This window comes from Anoplopoma fimbria, chromosome 18 (assembly GCF_027596085.1).
Source record: "Anoplopoma fimbria isolate UVic2021 breed Golden Eagle Sablefish chromosome 18, Afim_UVic_2022, whole genome shotgun sequence".
Lineage (NCBI taxonomy): Eukaryota > Metazoa > Chordata > Actinopteri > Perciformes > Anoplopomatidae > Anoplopoma > Anoplopoma fimbria.
In genome coordinates this window covers 15,088,042-15,102,658 of record NC_072466.1, presented here as the reverse complement: position 1 = coordinate 15,102,658, position 14,617 = coordinate 15,088,042, and the positions used below count along the sequence as shown (strand labels likewise).

At 40.7% G+C, this 14,617-nt stretch overlaps 1 protein-coding gene across 1 annotated transcript in view; it reads left to right on the top strand.

Annotated features, from left to right (window-relative positions):
- Positions 1-14,617, top strand: part of LOC129106898 (nesprin-2-like) — an 85,494-nt gene that overhangs the window by 37,117 nt on the left and 33,760 nt on the right. Inside the window, exons 51-73 of the mRNA XM_054618171.1 lie at positions 98-339; positions 463-2,500; positions 2,601-2,935; positions 3,034-3,178; positions 3,736-3,936; positions 4,274-4,533; positions 4,615-4,765; positions 5,377-5,520; positions 5,615-5,746; positions 6,007-6,189; positions 6,388-6,525; positions 7,162-7,347; positions 8,841-8,963; positions 9,383-9,565; positions 9,930-10,043; positions 11,425-11,526; positions 12,146-12,223; positions 12,591-13,013; positions 13,242-13,345; positions 13,433-13,574; positions 13,733-13,840; positions 14,102-14,233; positions 14,403-14,603. Of these exons, the coding sequence (XP_054474146.1) occupies positions 98-339; positions 463-2,500; positions 2,601-2,935; positions 3,034-3,178; positions 3,736-3,936; positions 4,274-4,533; positions 4,615-4,765; positions 5,377-5,520; positions 5,615-5,746; positions 6,007-6,189; positions 6,388-6,525; positions 7,162-7,347; positions 8,841-8,963; positions 9,383-9,565; positions 9,930-10,043; positions 11,425-11,526; positions 12,146-12,223; positions 12,591-13,013; positions 13,242-13,345; positions 13,433-13,574; positions 13,733-13,840; positions 14,102-14,233; positions 14,403-14,603 (5,865 nt within the window). The remainder of the gene's footprint in view (positions 1-97; positions 340-462; positions 2,501-2,600; positions 2,936-3,033; positions 3,179-3,735; positions 3,937-4,273; positions 4,534-4,614; positions 4,766-5,376; positions 5,521-5,614; positions 5,747-6,006; positions 6,190-6,387; positions 6,526-7,161; positions 7,348-8,840; positions 8,964-9,382; positions 9,566-9,929; positions 10,044-11,424; positions 11,527-12,145; positions 12,224-12,590; positions 13,014-13,241; positions 13,346-13,432; positions 13,575-13,732; positions 13,841-14,101; positions 14,234-14,402; positions 14,604-14,617) is intronic.

Here is a 14,617-nt window from a genome sequence, read left to right as displayed (position 1 = left end):
TTAATGTAACTGACCTTTTATCTAAAATAAGTACACTATACATATATGTACAAAAATGTCAAATATTTTGATCTGATGTCTGTTCTGTCTACTGTAGGACTACAGGCGCTGTGTGCAGGAGCAAGTGGCTACTATGAAAAGCATTAGTGGTGCCAGGATTTGTGACCACGATGCCATGAAAAGAGTCGAAGGACAGTTGAGTGCTGCACTGCTGGATGCCTCTGCCACAGTCCAGGTAAAAGCAGCACAGCTGGATCAGGTCAGAGGGTATCACAAACAGATGAAGATCACCAGAGCTTTCCTGGAGGTTGTAGCAGCCGAGAAGGACAAAATGAGCCTGTGAGTAATCCTTTCATTTAAAAGTGAGGTTGTACTCTAGTTAACATCAACCTAATAGTCGTTATTTGTGTACCTGATAAACAATCCACCTATATTCTTTTATTGTGTGTGGGTGTTTTTTAGAAGTGCTTTGGGAAGCAGTGCTCTTCAAGCTGACAAACTCCACGCCCTGCTGCACACCATGGTACATAAAAAAAACATGATGGAAGAGCTCCTCCACTTAAGTAGCCAATTCTCGGTCCACTTGAGCGACGCTGAGAGTTCAGGTGCTCTTCTTGCCCAGCTCGGAGACGTCCAGGAGGAATGGAGGCTTTTAGAAGGAGGCATCAAAAGAGCTCTGCAACACGCCTCAATGTCCACCTCTCAATCATCTCTTCTAATAAGAGAGGCCGAACAGCTTAAAGCCAAACTTGACGCACTTCGGCAAACCAACTTTCAAAGCCATGACAGTAAAAGGGCTTTAGAATTTGTTTGCCTGACCACAGACCTAAAATTGTATAACCAGCTTTATCTGTACTTACAGTCCCAGACAGATGCTCTTGTCCATTTCTCTCTGGGTAAGAAAGAAAAGGATGAGCTCAATCGAAGTCTTAAGGAACTTGGGTCGTTGCTAAATCTCACCAAGAGCAAGCTTGACACTTCCACATACAGCTGTGGTGGCATTTATTCAGCTAAGATCAACAAGCAATTACAAGAACTGATCATATGGGCCAAGCACGCAGAAATCCACATCTCTCTTGTCAAAAAGTCAGCCCTTTTCCCAGAGGATGCTCGAATTCAGATTGTTGAGATGAAGAAATTTCAGACAGATATTTGGTTTAAGAGATCCACGATGCAAGTAGAAGTTGAGCAGATGAAAGCTGGAGTCCCTGATATGGAAAAGGAGGAAAGTGACCAAGTATTGAAGACAATAGAAGACCTGTATGAAGCCATTGCCGACAGCTTGGATCATGTTCTTGACACCATGAAGAAAAATCTGCAGGAGAGGGAGAAACTGTTTTGCCAGCTTGCTAGCATTGACGCTTGGCTAGCAGAAACCCATGCTGAAAGAGACCCCTGCACTCATGTTGACAATGTATCAATAGCTGACATCAGAAAGCTGGAGAGCGAGCTTAAAAGTCACAAATTAGCCGCAGTCAAGATAGAGAGTCAACTAAAACATGTGGAAGCAATGGCTGACAGTTGCTGGGGAATAGCTGTAAGTTCCAGTCCAGGAGAGAGTCGCTACCTTGTCAACAGACTGTCAGGTCTTTGGACAGAATTAGACGGGTTGCTAGCTCATGAGAAAGCATCCAGCTGGGAACTGGAAGAGCTGATTCATGAGCGAACCACTTCCGATGAGGAGTTATCGACCATCCGTGCTAGCTTAAAGCAAATTTCCACTGATTTGGCCCAACAAAGGTTCCCTTTAAATCAGGAAACCCTGTCCACAATTACACATTTGAAGCACATGCTAATGGAACATCAGTGTCAAGTACAAGGGCTTAAGCACATCCAGGAGACAAGGCGAAGATCTCTGCTGTGCACTATTGGGGAACTGCAAGACCGGTGCAAAGCACTTAGTAATAATGCCATTGAGCAAGACAAATATCTGCACCTGAGGAGACAAATGGAGAAATCTAGCGGCATTCTTAAAGAGCAAATCCAGCGTTCCAAAGATAAAACAATCCGCATGGGTGAGAGGCTCGTGCTATGCCAATCACTCTTGGTTGAACTTCCTTTGGTGAAGACACAGTGTCAAGAAGTGGCAGACCAGTTGGAGGCCATAGCTCAGGAGTTGGAACCATCTGAGCTAAACCTGGAGAAGCTGAGGATTCACCGCACTGTGGAAACTTTAGTCTCCTGGGAGCATTCTGTGACAGATGATATCCAAAGCCTAGAGGCCAAGCTTCTACTAGGCCTGAATTTTTCCTCCGAGCTTCTTGCCTTAACAGAGCTTATCCAAAGAACAAGAGTGCAGCTGGAGGAAGTGGAACCAGTTAATCCCGATGAAAAAGCCATAGATATCGCTCTCACAAGGAATTGGATTATTTTCAGACATATGGAGTCTGGGATGCGGGTGTTGGAAGGTCTGGGACGGAAAGAAAACATTAACCTGAAGAACTACAAGGAACTGTGCACTCTCAGGGATGCAACCATGCACGAGTGCCATTTACGAATGGTAAGCTTTATTGACTGGATTAATCCAGCCTACTTTTTATTAATACTTTTGTGTGTTTTTTCTCTAAACTATGCTTGTTCATGTAACATGTATCCAACAGGAGAGTTTATGCCAGGCGAGAGAATCCTTGAAAGACTACCAGTGGGCTGCTCAGGGAGCAATAGGCTTCCTACATAATGCTGAAGCCACCTTCTTATCAGCTCCTGGAGGGTTTTTGGACTGTACTGAAGAACAAAAGCAGACTCAGCAGGCTCTTGAAGCTCTTGAAGATGGATTTCAGGCTCACATCTGCCACCTTGTGGATTTGGTGCCCCAACAAACCTGCCTGTCCCGCCAGAAGACTGGGCAGCTGCACATCAGCATATTCAGTCAGTTGTTGGTGGGAAGAGCCATACTGGAGGCCCAGGCCCAGCTCAGGCTGGAGTCCCTGCAGAGGTACTGGCTGTTCTTACCTCATTTAAGTACTTCTGTATAGCTCCTGTCGTGACTATTTCTCTGTTTAGTAATACACCTAAAATACTTGTTTCTCACAGGTGTGAAGTGCGACAACAGAGCCACAGGAAGTGCCATGAAGACATACGTCATCGTCTTTTGGGGCTTGAAGCCACGCTTTCAGAATGTGCGACAGAACAAGTGACCTCGTTTGACAAATGTACTGCCCAACAAAAAGGAGCTAAGGTAGGTGATTAGCTGATGTTTCGTAGTATACATATATTGGATCTACTAGAACCCTGTATGTCACAGATTTTGTCAATTTATAAAATGTAGCTTTTGAGTAATGCTAATGACATGGCTCTATGAATGGCAATGTCTGGTCTGTGGTCAAGAGTGAAATATCTCGACCACTTTTAGATGGATTACAATAACATTTGATGTTAATGTCCCCCTGAAGATGGATTGCAATAAGTTTGGTGATTCTTTCACTTTATATTTGTTGTCATCATCAAGTCAAAATATCAATTTGCTCAATACAGTACTTTTCATGACCAAATACGAGCAAAACAAATGGCATTTCCACCAGCATCGGCTATACCTATAATGCAATTAAGAAAAGGTTAGCATGGTTCACATTACATTCTAAAAAAACAGCATTTTGGTGCATTTACGGTGGGTCATGTGCTGCCATTAGTATTTACCTATGAAAACTGGATATTTTGATATACATGTGGATCACGTAAAAAATATACTGCCTGATTCAAACTTTAATTTGAGCTTCATTTCATCACTGCATAAAGCTCCTGATGGAAGGTCTTCGCAGCCTCGCAGGTAAGCTAGAAGAACTGAGAGCTGGATGTCCAGTGCAGGGCTGTGGGGTTGGGAAGGATGGGGAGCTGGGTGCCCTCTGGAGGCGCTGGGTATCATTACGCCGTGGTGTCGGCCTCCTGATGGCACACACAGAACAGAGAGCAGAGGAATGGAAGGACATCACTACAAGTGTGAGTTTTACCAACAACAAATCTTTTTGGCAGCTTTTGCATCTAAACATGGCCTAATGTGCAGCAACATGTAGAAATGAATGCAAAATGAACATAATATTTTCTTCTGTAAAATTGTTTTCTGGTCTCCAAATGTAAGCGAGCTTACAGAACTGATGCTTTATTGCTTCTGTTAGCCAGTTGCAAGCTTTTTTCTTTTAGGAAAGGTTTACTATGTTAAGTGACTTTTCTTGCTTTCTGAGACATCACTGGGTTATCGCAACATAACATACAATAGATAAAAGACAAAAAAAAGTAATATATATTTATATTGAATATTAAATTAAATTATCTTCAGATGGAACAGTGTTGCAGCTTGCTGGCCAGTCTTCAGTCTGAGGTTCCTGACTCCTCCACTGTGAGCTTCACTCAAGAGGAACCCCTGGAGCTTCTGGCTCAGGCTGAGATGCACCAGGCCGGACTGGAGCAGGAGCAGCAGGTCTTAGCCTCCCTGGAGCATCGTCTGGAGCACGCCCTCAGCTTATCTAGTTCCCAGGAGCCCATCAGCCCTGGACCTGTTGGCAAAACACTAGTGAAGATCCAAGAGAATGTCAGGAGGTGGGGTTTGTTTGATATACTTGTGCAAAGTACGATTACTCATTAATGTCAGAGATGCTGAGATGATACTGTTCTCCACAGCTTGAAAGAGAGAAACCTGCTGGTGGTAACTGCAGCTCAGGCAGAGGACAAAGAGAGACAGCAAGTCCAACTGGAGATAGAGGAGTTGGAGCGACACATGTTCTCCCTTCTTCCCTCACTGGAAGCCTGTTCAAATCCATGCAAACAACAGGTCAGGCTCTCTTTTAATGCTTAATAGTCCAAGCTTGAAAATGTGTGTGATGTGTAAGAAGGCACAACATATCACATTTTATACTTGAATAAAATAATGACAGACAAAAACTCAAGAGCGTCTTTTAAACTATTTTACTTGTATATGTTTGGTTATTTATCAATGCTGAAATTGTGAAGTCTTAAGACATAATAATAAAATAATGTTATGTATAAGATGTGTTTCTTTTAATGTCAGAAACTGCTTAGAAGTCCTTCACAGCGTCAGTAAGAAATATAACTGATGTTCTCCGTTGCAGCTACAGACCACATGTAGCTTCAATAATTAGATTAAAGACTGTAAATGGTCCTTACATGTCAACGTCCGTCTGAACTGTCTCACATGTGAGAAATCAGCAGTAGAGTAAATGGTTTACTGCCTGTCACCCTGTCTCAGAGCAGACTTAACTTGTGAGGTGCTGCTGTAAGCTTATCTTCAACCTTTAATGAGAAAATGAGTTAAGCTAATGAAAATAATTAATTTAGAGCTAAACTTTTGACCCCATCTTGCAGTCTCTCTGTCTTTCATATTTCCTGTCCTGATTCTATTCTCATGGATTTCCACACTGACAGGAGCTCAAAAAGGATTTGTCCTCCAAGAAAGCCAAACTCAAGTGTATCATGGATGCCGTGCAGAGCTGGTATGCTGTGACACCAGCTGGTATCAGCAGACGGTTACAAGAAGTTCAGCTGTCTCTACAAAGAGTAGAGGAGAAGGTAATTGCAAACAGGAATCCATCCTTAATGTGTTATGAACTATCACCTCAAAACCACTTATATTTTTCTAAATGTGTGTGTGGTCATTCTACAGCTCCTGGAGAAGAGCAACCCAGTTTGGAAGCTAGCAAGTCAAGTGGCAGAGTTGGGTTCTGGCCTGGAGAAAGTCAAAGTGTTACTGGAGCAAAGGAGTCCGACAGTCAATGAAGCTCAAAATGTGCTCAAGGTGTGATTTAATGTGTGCTTGTGTGTCTGTGTGTGGATGATACATAAACCTGCTGATGTGCTGTAAGAGTTGTAAGTTTAGATATGTTTCCATTTTCTTACTTGAATGTCTTGTACATTTGTTTTTACTCTGAATTTATATATTTTTTTAAATCAGGCACTTTGATATTATGCCAATTGATAAAATATACCACTTTTGTTTTATTTGTACCACTTTTGAGTTTCATATTTAGACCATACTTTACATTTTTTGTTCTCCAGCAAGTGTGGGATGAGCTGGATGCATGGCGCAGCCGCTTGATGCTGCTAGAAAGCGAGGTGCAGGATCTTGCAGAGGAGCATCCAGATCAAGCCCACTTACTCATGGACCAACTCAACCAACCAATGCAGCTTTACCAAAACGCAGCGCAGATGACGGAGCAACGCACCGCCTTCCTCAGCAAGGTCAGGCTTTCTATGTGATATTTACAATGTATTGAATGCAGGAAAAGTGGAGATGAGAGGTCATGGAAGAGGCACCATTGGTTGTCTTATTCATCTCGAAAATGCACTACATCACACGTAGATCAATGTTGAAAGTGGCTTCTAAAAATGACTGTTTACAAAACTTCCATTCTGCCCCCTTATATTTTCTATTGTCAGATCCCTGCCTGTCTTCAGGAGTTTGACGACATTCTATATGGCGCCACCTGCTGGTTAGATGAGGCCCAGTCATGGCTCTGTGCTACGTACTCCTTCACAACAGCCAGAGTCCTCCAGAATCATGCAAACTCCCTGCAGGTCAGTGATACCAAGTAACAAGCAAACAAACACAAATATTATTATTTTATCCTTAATATATGTCTGTTTTGTATTGTACAATAGTTTTAAAAAAAACTTTTTTGTGACGTGTTTTCTATGATGCATCAGTCATCATGGCATTTTTGCAAACCTTGTACACATGCTTTGATTATCACTTCAAACAGTGTATTCATTGAATTTATTTATGTATGTATTTAAAGGGTAACTCTGGTATTTTTGAACCTGGACCATATTTTCCCATGTTTCTGTTTTTAAGTGACTAAAAATGTTTTGGGGACAATAATTAAAAAATTGTTGTCACCAAAACATTTTTCTTCGAATATTCACTTGATCCGTTCTGTTAGTTATTGTGTATGGCTCAGAGATGTCTTGTTCTGAAATCAGTTAAATATTAAGGCATGACATTATAAATCTTTAAAATGACACTAATCTACGCTTTCTGTACTCTAACACATCAAACTCTGGCAACACTGGCACTCCTATATCTTACTCGACGACGTATCCGTTCAGTCACCCTAATGAAGATAAGATTCGTTATTGACCACAGTATCCACAATCATTTTCAGCAAGTTTTTGATGTTAATGATGAATTTATTTCTAAATCCTGGACTACAGCTGGTCCTGGACGACTCTGAGAGGATCAGACATACCCTGCAGGACTTCAGGCCAGTCCTGGATGAGATCTCTGCTGTTTGTGACATCAGCACCCACGAGGAGAGGTTGACCCAGAATGACCAACAAGTCCTGAAAATGCAATGCAAGATCCTAGAGCCGCTAGATCAGCTCCTGCAGGCTGTTGGGGTAAGAGAGGAATTTCAGTTTGTTAGTGACCCCAAATGGCTGGGAGAGTAAACTGCTAAATTGTTAATTTTTTTCTATATATTGGTTCTTCCCACTGACCAGATCTAACACCATTTGGGCAATGTATTGTGACCAACATTTTGAGATTCAGGGCTAATAAAACATTTATCTGTAGAAGGTAGTAAGGACCGTGCAACAAAAGTCACCAACCAGGGTTAGGGTTAGGCCAGAGATGTTGTGTCTACATGGTGTGCATGGCAGAGGCTCCAAAATGTATTTTTAATAAATATATTCAAGAGAAAAGCAACCAGCAGCATCTTGAAAATGCATTGCCTTTGATCGACAAGACAGTGTTGTGGTCATATTATTGTAGGTGGTTGGAGCTTTTTTTAAATCTTTAATCAAGGATGGTTTTCAGATTTACCACTTGATGGAGGTTCTCTCAAGCTGGAGAGCATGACTTGTTGATTTCATATTCAGACTGTGTGATGCTTGCTCTTAAAACCCTGTCCTCACACTTAAAAAGCCTCTTTTTGCGCTTTGATTTGAGGAGTTTCTGCTCTAACTGTATGCTTGCAAGCAGATATATTGTTGCTTGTACAGATTTGTGCTTGCTTTACCAAAGCGTCCCTAAAGTGGGTGTCTTATGGTGGTTACTCTTTAATCTGGTTCATCTCAATTTCTTTTACTATTATAGCTACACCGGCCTCCTGTCGTTGTGCTAGCAGGGAACAAATAGTGGTCAGTGAAGCAAGTTACAGTCAGTGGCACAGGTAGCCGCTGGATATTTCACTGAGATATGCCACTAAGTATCGGTTTATGCTGGTCGGAAGTGGCGCCAATCAATGCCCTTGCCGTTGCATGTGGTTCATGACCGCAGGGACATGCTACTACAATAGTCAACAGGAATACTACTAATAATCAATAACGAACATACCAGGGCACCTAGATCTTCACTCACAAAAAACGTAAACTGTGCTTCAAGCTAACATTAGCCAAGTCTGAAAATAGAGTACTTTCAACATGAGTATGTTCAGTTTAAGCTTGTAATGGAACTACAAGAATACATTATAGCTACAGGGATCTCGCTTTTTGTCAACAACATTGGCATTATCTTGGTTGGGGAAATTTGGCAGTGTTGTTGCACAAAAACAATCTAAGAGCAGTGGAGATATCCCAAGCAGATCTTTCAGAAGCAGCCCAAGCGTGAGGAGAAAGACTGAAACTGGAGCGCAGGAAATCTGTCCAAGCAATATTATATCTGAGTGCAAGAAAAGAGGTTGAGCAGTAATCCAAGTGCGAGCAGGGGCTAATTGACAGTGAGGACAGGGTTGTTAGTTGCCTGATATCAGACAGAATTGTCAACTCGTTGAGTCAAATGCGGTTTTGAGGTGAAGCCTCAAACTGCTCTCAAAAGACCACACTAAACTGAATAAAGAAAGTAAGAAAACGGCATATAGATGGAGCATGTTAAACATTCTTGATTATTTCAGGTAGTGGAGGCAATAGAAGCGGAGCTGAAGACCATGGAGAAGAATGTCCCAAAGATCAGAGCGATTTTATCATCCGTAGACGACTCACACATAACTCTGATGGAGCATCTTAACAACCGACAGGTGATTCGCTGCATGCATTTATAATACTTGTAATACTTATAATACGTTAAATGCAAATTATTTTAATAGCACCGCACAGTTAGAACAGGGAAACAAGGTCAGATGAAGATTTTTTGATTCTGCTCCATCAGTTTTGTCCAGTTACCAAACATGATGATTTGCCAAGAATGCAATATAAAAATGTTCTTGTTATGAGCAAATAGTGGAGCATGTTAACTTTCAAATGTTTTTGTGTAAAATTATTGGTTACATTTTTATACGGTTGGATTAAACGAGGAGGAATCTAGCACAGATGTATAGTACAAGTATAGTTGCAGTTTTTTTTGCCATCCTTTTAGTGGCAACATGATTGTCATCCGAGTTGGTTATTTATCTGAGGAAGATTTATCTCAACCAGTTTGTTCTGTTTCAACCTGAAGGTGATCCTGGCCAACGTGCAGTCAATGCGGAGGACATTGGAGGAGATGGAGAGATGCAAAGAAGAGCTTCACCTCCCACAGGGAGCAGAGGAGAGCCTGCTGGTCTTCTCCAGAGCCAGACTGCTCCTGCAGCCGCTTGAGGAGCTGGAACAACTAACCCAGGAACAAGCAGCACTGCTGGAGGTACGGCATAAAGTTTGAATGCCACTGCACATAGACAAAACGTATTGATTTGATCTGTTACTGTAGAAGAGTAGGGAGGTGAGATAAAAAGTACTTCATGAATTATAACAATGACAGTATTTATTATTCTGTTATAACTTCACAATGAACTGTGACTTAAATAATGAAATCCAGGATGTTTGTTGTTGGCAACACGGAACTAGACAAAAGTGTGTATCTTAATGTAATGTTTCTTTACAAAAAAAACTCAAGGTTGTTCTGTATCTTTGTTAGTGTAACCATTGTGCTGATCTTCTGTTTTTCATCAACAATTGTCACTTGACACGTTCTCTCTCTGTTTCTCTTGTCTCTTTCACTAACATAGAACAAGATTAGGGAGGAAAGAGAAACGTGTACGGATCTTGGCATCACCGCAGTCTCCGATAGTCCTGAAGAAGTACATCAGCTTGACAGAACTCCACAAGGATGCTTAGTCCAGGTAATACAAATATCTCAATCATAATAAGGTAGAATGAATCATCATCAACACCAGCTAAAACTATAACACTAGTGTGATGTTTGAATTACATTTTTTGAGTGGTCATTTAAGTAAACTAATAAAACGAGTCCTCTACAATAATTTGATGCTGACAATTTGCAGCTGTCCACCACTTTTTAATTCATGTTTGGGAAATAAAGGTTACCAAGTCCAGGATTCCCACTGGTAATTTCAACAAGAAACATCAAGACAAGTTTGTGAATTCTTCATGGAAGTTAGGCTTGGTGACTTTGATTTATTCCCTCTGTTATCTGAAATTGATTAAAGCTGCCTGGTACAGTCCTGACACCTTAGAATATGCAACGTCCATTCTACTGGGCTGTGAGGCAGGCTCAACGAAAAGTCTTTATTAGTTTGTTTTTTGGGGCATTTGGCCATTATTGTCTTACATTACATACCCAATGAGTGGCAATCTGACTATGGTATATTTGCAGGCCATACATAACAATCATCTGGAGTCAGTTTAGCTCAGTAGCAGAGCTTATGGATGTCTGTGGAATCATAATCAGATCACTTTAAGACTCCATTTGCAAAAAAAAAAGTAGCTTTCTGGGCAGGAGGTTTCAAAAATATTGATTTGCTTATTTTGAATCTTCCCCAAAAAATAAACAATCCTTTTAATTAAACATGTGTTCACTAAATGAACTTGCATTCCTCCATCAGACTCATTTAGTCCATTTTTTTTAAATGAACAATATTAGGGTTTAAGGTACTAAAGGGACAGTTTAACCAAAATCAAAAATTCATATTTGTCCTCTTACCTGTAGTGCTATTTATCAATCTACAACAATACATTTGAAAAACTAAGCAGCAATGGATGACCCAGTTACTCAAGATAATCCGAAGAGCTTGTTGTGAGCAGTTCTATGTAGGAACTACTTTCCTTCAACCATAGTTCCTGCATTAAACTGCGCATAACAAGGTCTGTGTATTATCTTGAGTAACCGGGTTATGATTCCTGGTCCCATTATATCCGAGAGAAGGCAGACAGCTATTCAGCCGATGTCTCAAAAGTTATGCCCCTCACCCCAAATCAATCTAGATTTATCGATAGCACTACAGGTAGGAGGAAAAACATGTATTTTTTTTATTTTGGGTGAACTGCCCCTGTAAGGCAGTAAAATTGCTTCATAAAAAGTATTTACAATCACATTTGTCAGTTCCAATATAAAATGAAAAATATTATCTAGCAACATTACATTCAGGAAAAGTTAAATTTAAGATCATTAAGGAAGGAGAAATCATTGGAAAGACAGTTTATTGGTCCATTTCCTTTTTAATCATACTTTTTAATCATATCATTCACCCTCATCACCTAAAGCAGGAGGCTTTTGAGGTGTCTAATTCAGAGGAAGAGGAGGATGAGGAAAACAAGAGTTGTCACTCGTCGTCCTCTGACACACTAACATGCAGTATTCCAGAGGTAAATCTGAAATATAAGTTAAGCCCAGGAGAGCATGTTTCTGGGTAACTCCTTGATTTTAGGTTTCATTCCAAAACACTCAACTAACTTTATTATTAAAAATCACTAGATTTGACGTATCAAATCTTAAACAATGGATACATTTGAGACTTGGCAAGGAATTTGAAAAATACACACAGTACTTATTCTGTGTTTTGGAATGAAATTAAACTTTTCTTGGGCTCCTTTTTCTCCTATATGTCCTTCTTTATTTATGTTTTGATTCACTTAATAATATCCAGCTTTAATACAGCCTCTCTTTCCTGTGGTGTCGGGGATTATAGCAGATTTTTGCATGTTTATTTGAAGCTGTCAGGCAGGCTGTCCTGTTAACCGGTGAATGCACTACGAAGCTGTCAGAAGCAGGTGCTTGAAATATGTTGCTCCTCAGACCTGTCCCTTCACTCACACTCACACACACACACACACACACACACACACACACACACACACACACACACACACACACACACACACACACACACACACACACACACACACACACACTGAAAATGGCATGTATGCCTGTGTGTGCATGGATGCTATTTGCATTTGTGTAACGATACGGTTCATGTGTTAGGACCCAGAGGAAACCCTCAGCGCCTCAGATGTGCAAAGTGAGGACATTGCAGAACCTAAGCTACTATCAGACGTTAAGGTAAATACATTTTTATTATTTTAGAGGCTGGACTTGTTTGATGAGCACTTTGGCCATTTATGACATTTATTTTTATATCCTTAACTTTTCAAAGTAGTTCCTACATAGAACTGCTCACAACAAGCTCTTCGGATTATCTTGAGTAACTGGGTCATCCATTGCTGCTTAGTTTTTCAAATGTATTGTTGTAGATTGATAAATAGCACTACAGGTAAGAGGACAAATATGAATTTTTGATTTTTAACATGGCAGTAATGATGATGGCGAGATTTTTTTAATCTATAGATGGGTCCACCCTTTTCTTTATTCAATGACTATTACAGAGTCATTTTCAGTAAAATCTTAATCAAGCTTCTTTGTCATTCAGGCACTGCAGAGTTTGGCAGGTCTGTTTTTCTCTGAAGTGGAGACGAGCTCTAAAAGTGCTGAAACCACTGGGCTTTTAGATGAGTACCCAAGGCAATATACAACAGAGTCTGAATCAGAAAATGTTGAAACTGGATTAATAACAATGGATTCCATAATTGGCGAAGCATTGAGTCATGAAACTGTGACAATTGAGCCACTCACTGCTAGCGCTGCCAAACTGGACTCACATGGATCACCAAAACATGAAACTCTTGTCACCTACCCTCATGCAAAGTCCCTCCAGGCAGCAGCTGCAGTGGAAGACACAAGACTGATACCTGCAAGACCTATAACTCCATTTACTACCACAAGAGGATCTTATGGGTTTATAGAGGAAGCTGATGAACATCTGTCTCTGTCTACAGCTCCACATCAAGATCTGGTAAGAGAAGAGTACAAACCTGTCAGTGACATCCACCTTTGAAATGAGGAGAGTGATTAATTGTTTACATGTGTCGTGATGTCAATACTATTTCAAACTTTGAAGGTGAATTATGTTTAATGTTATATTTCCTATAAGTGACATTCAAATAATACACAATAGAAATGGTAAGAAATTTGCAAAGAAATGTTCTGTTTTTATTATCTTTTGATTTTCTGTAATGTCCAGGATGCTTTTAATGTGTTGAAGGAGCGGAGAGAAGTCGGCAACAGTCATAGTGGTTCGCTGCAAGAATCTCATCAAGCCCAGCAGTCGTCTGAGGAGCCGATAAAGTAACCGAGTGTCATTGTAATTGATGTTTAATAACTCACATACAGACCGTAGACTCAGGCATACTGTGTGTTCTCTTTGGTCCTTAGCTTGGCTGGACAAGAGGAAGATGACCAGGAGCAGCTAAGGTGGAGTCGACTTAATACCCAGATCTCTCAAAAACTGACCACTTTGAAAAAAGTTAAGGAGGAGCATCGAATCAGCTCAGAGGATGGAGGGACCCATGAAGAGGTAGGAACCTACAGAAAAATAATAAGTAATGTTTCAGCCCTTAAAATGATGGTCCTCCTTAACTTCTTGCATCCTGTCCAATTATTCCCTCCCTGCATCCTTTCTTTTTTCCTTTACTCACTGTAAAACTCAAACCAAAAATTCCTGTTTTTGTTTAGGACCCAGAAAGGGAGCTGATGTCAACCGGGTCTGCTTCTGCTGTTCTCCAGCGGACACATGAGTCCATCACCATGATGAGACAAATAGTACGTACCATTGTAGATGAGGTTAAATATAAACATACATGTGTGTACCTAATCAAAATTACTTGTTGATAGACTCAGAGATTGAGTCTTTTAAAAAATACAGTTTTATTAATGAATTGTCCTACAAATGCTCTGATGGTTAGCCTTTTTAACTGCATATAAAGGTATTTAGATGTATTTTCTTATAGTCGACCAAAACCGCGAAACATATTTAGAAGATCTGATTTTTTAAATCATTACAGTTTAGTGATAGTGATCACCATGCATTTGATTATTTCCCAGGCGAGCTCTCCAGGTGTAAATGAGGGGTTGTATGAGGCTGCACGGAAGGTCCTCCCCTGTCTGGATGCTTTGATTGACCTCCTGTTAAGTCCTGGTGAAGACGACCCCCAGCTGAGGCTGCTACAGCTGGAGGTGACAGACCATAATGCCTCTCAAGCATACACATGTAGTATAACCATTATAACTGCACATTGAGGTGTCTGTGTATTATGTAAATTCTACAAAAGAAAAAGGGCTGAAGTTTTTCCACCTCGGATTCTAAAAGCTATTTTTCTCTGTTTCTGACTGAATACCTGCGTAGTGTGTATCAACTGAGCTGGTGACTCTGAGTGAGATGTTGAGTAAAGTGGAATCAGGGACCAAACCTGCACTTTCGAGGGAAAAACCAGAAGCTCTCCGCTGTTTGACCTCCCTTCAGGATTGTTTACAGATGGTCCAGCTGGTGTCCACCTCATCCCACAACCAGCTCATTGAACATCTGGGACAAACATACCAACATCAGGTTTGAAATACAAA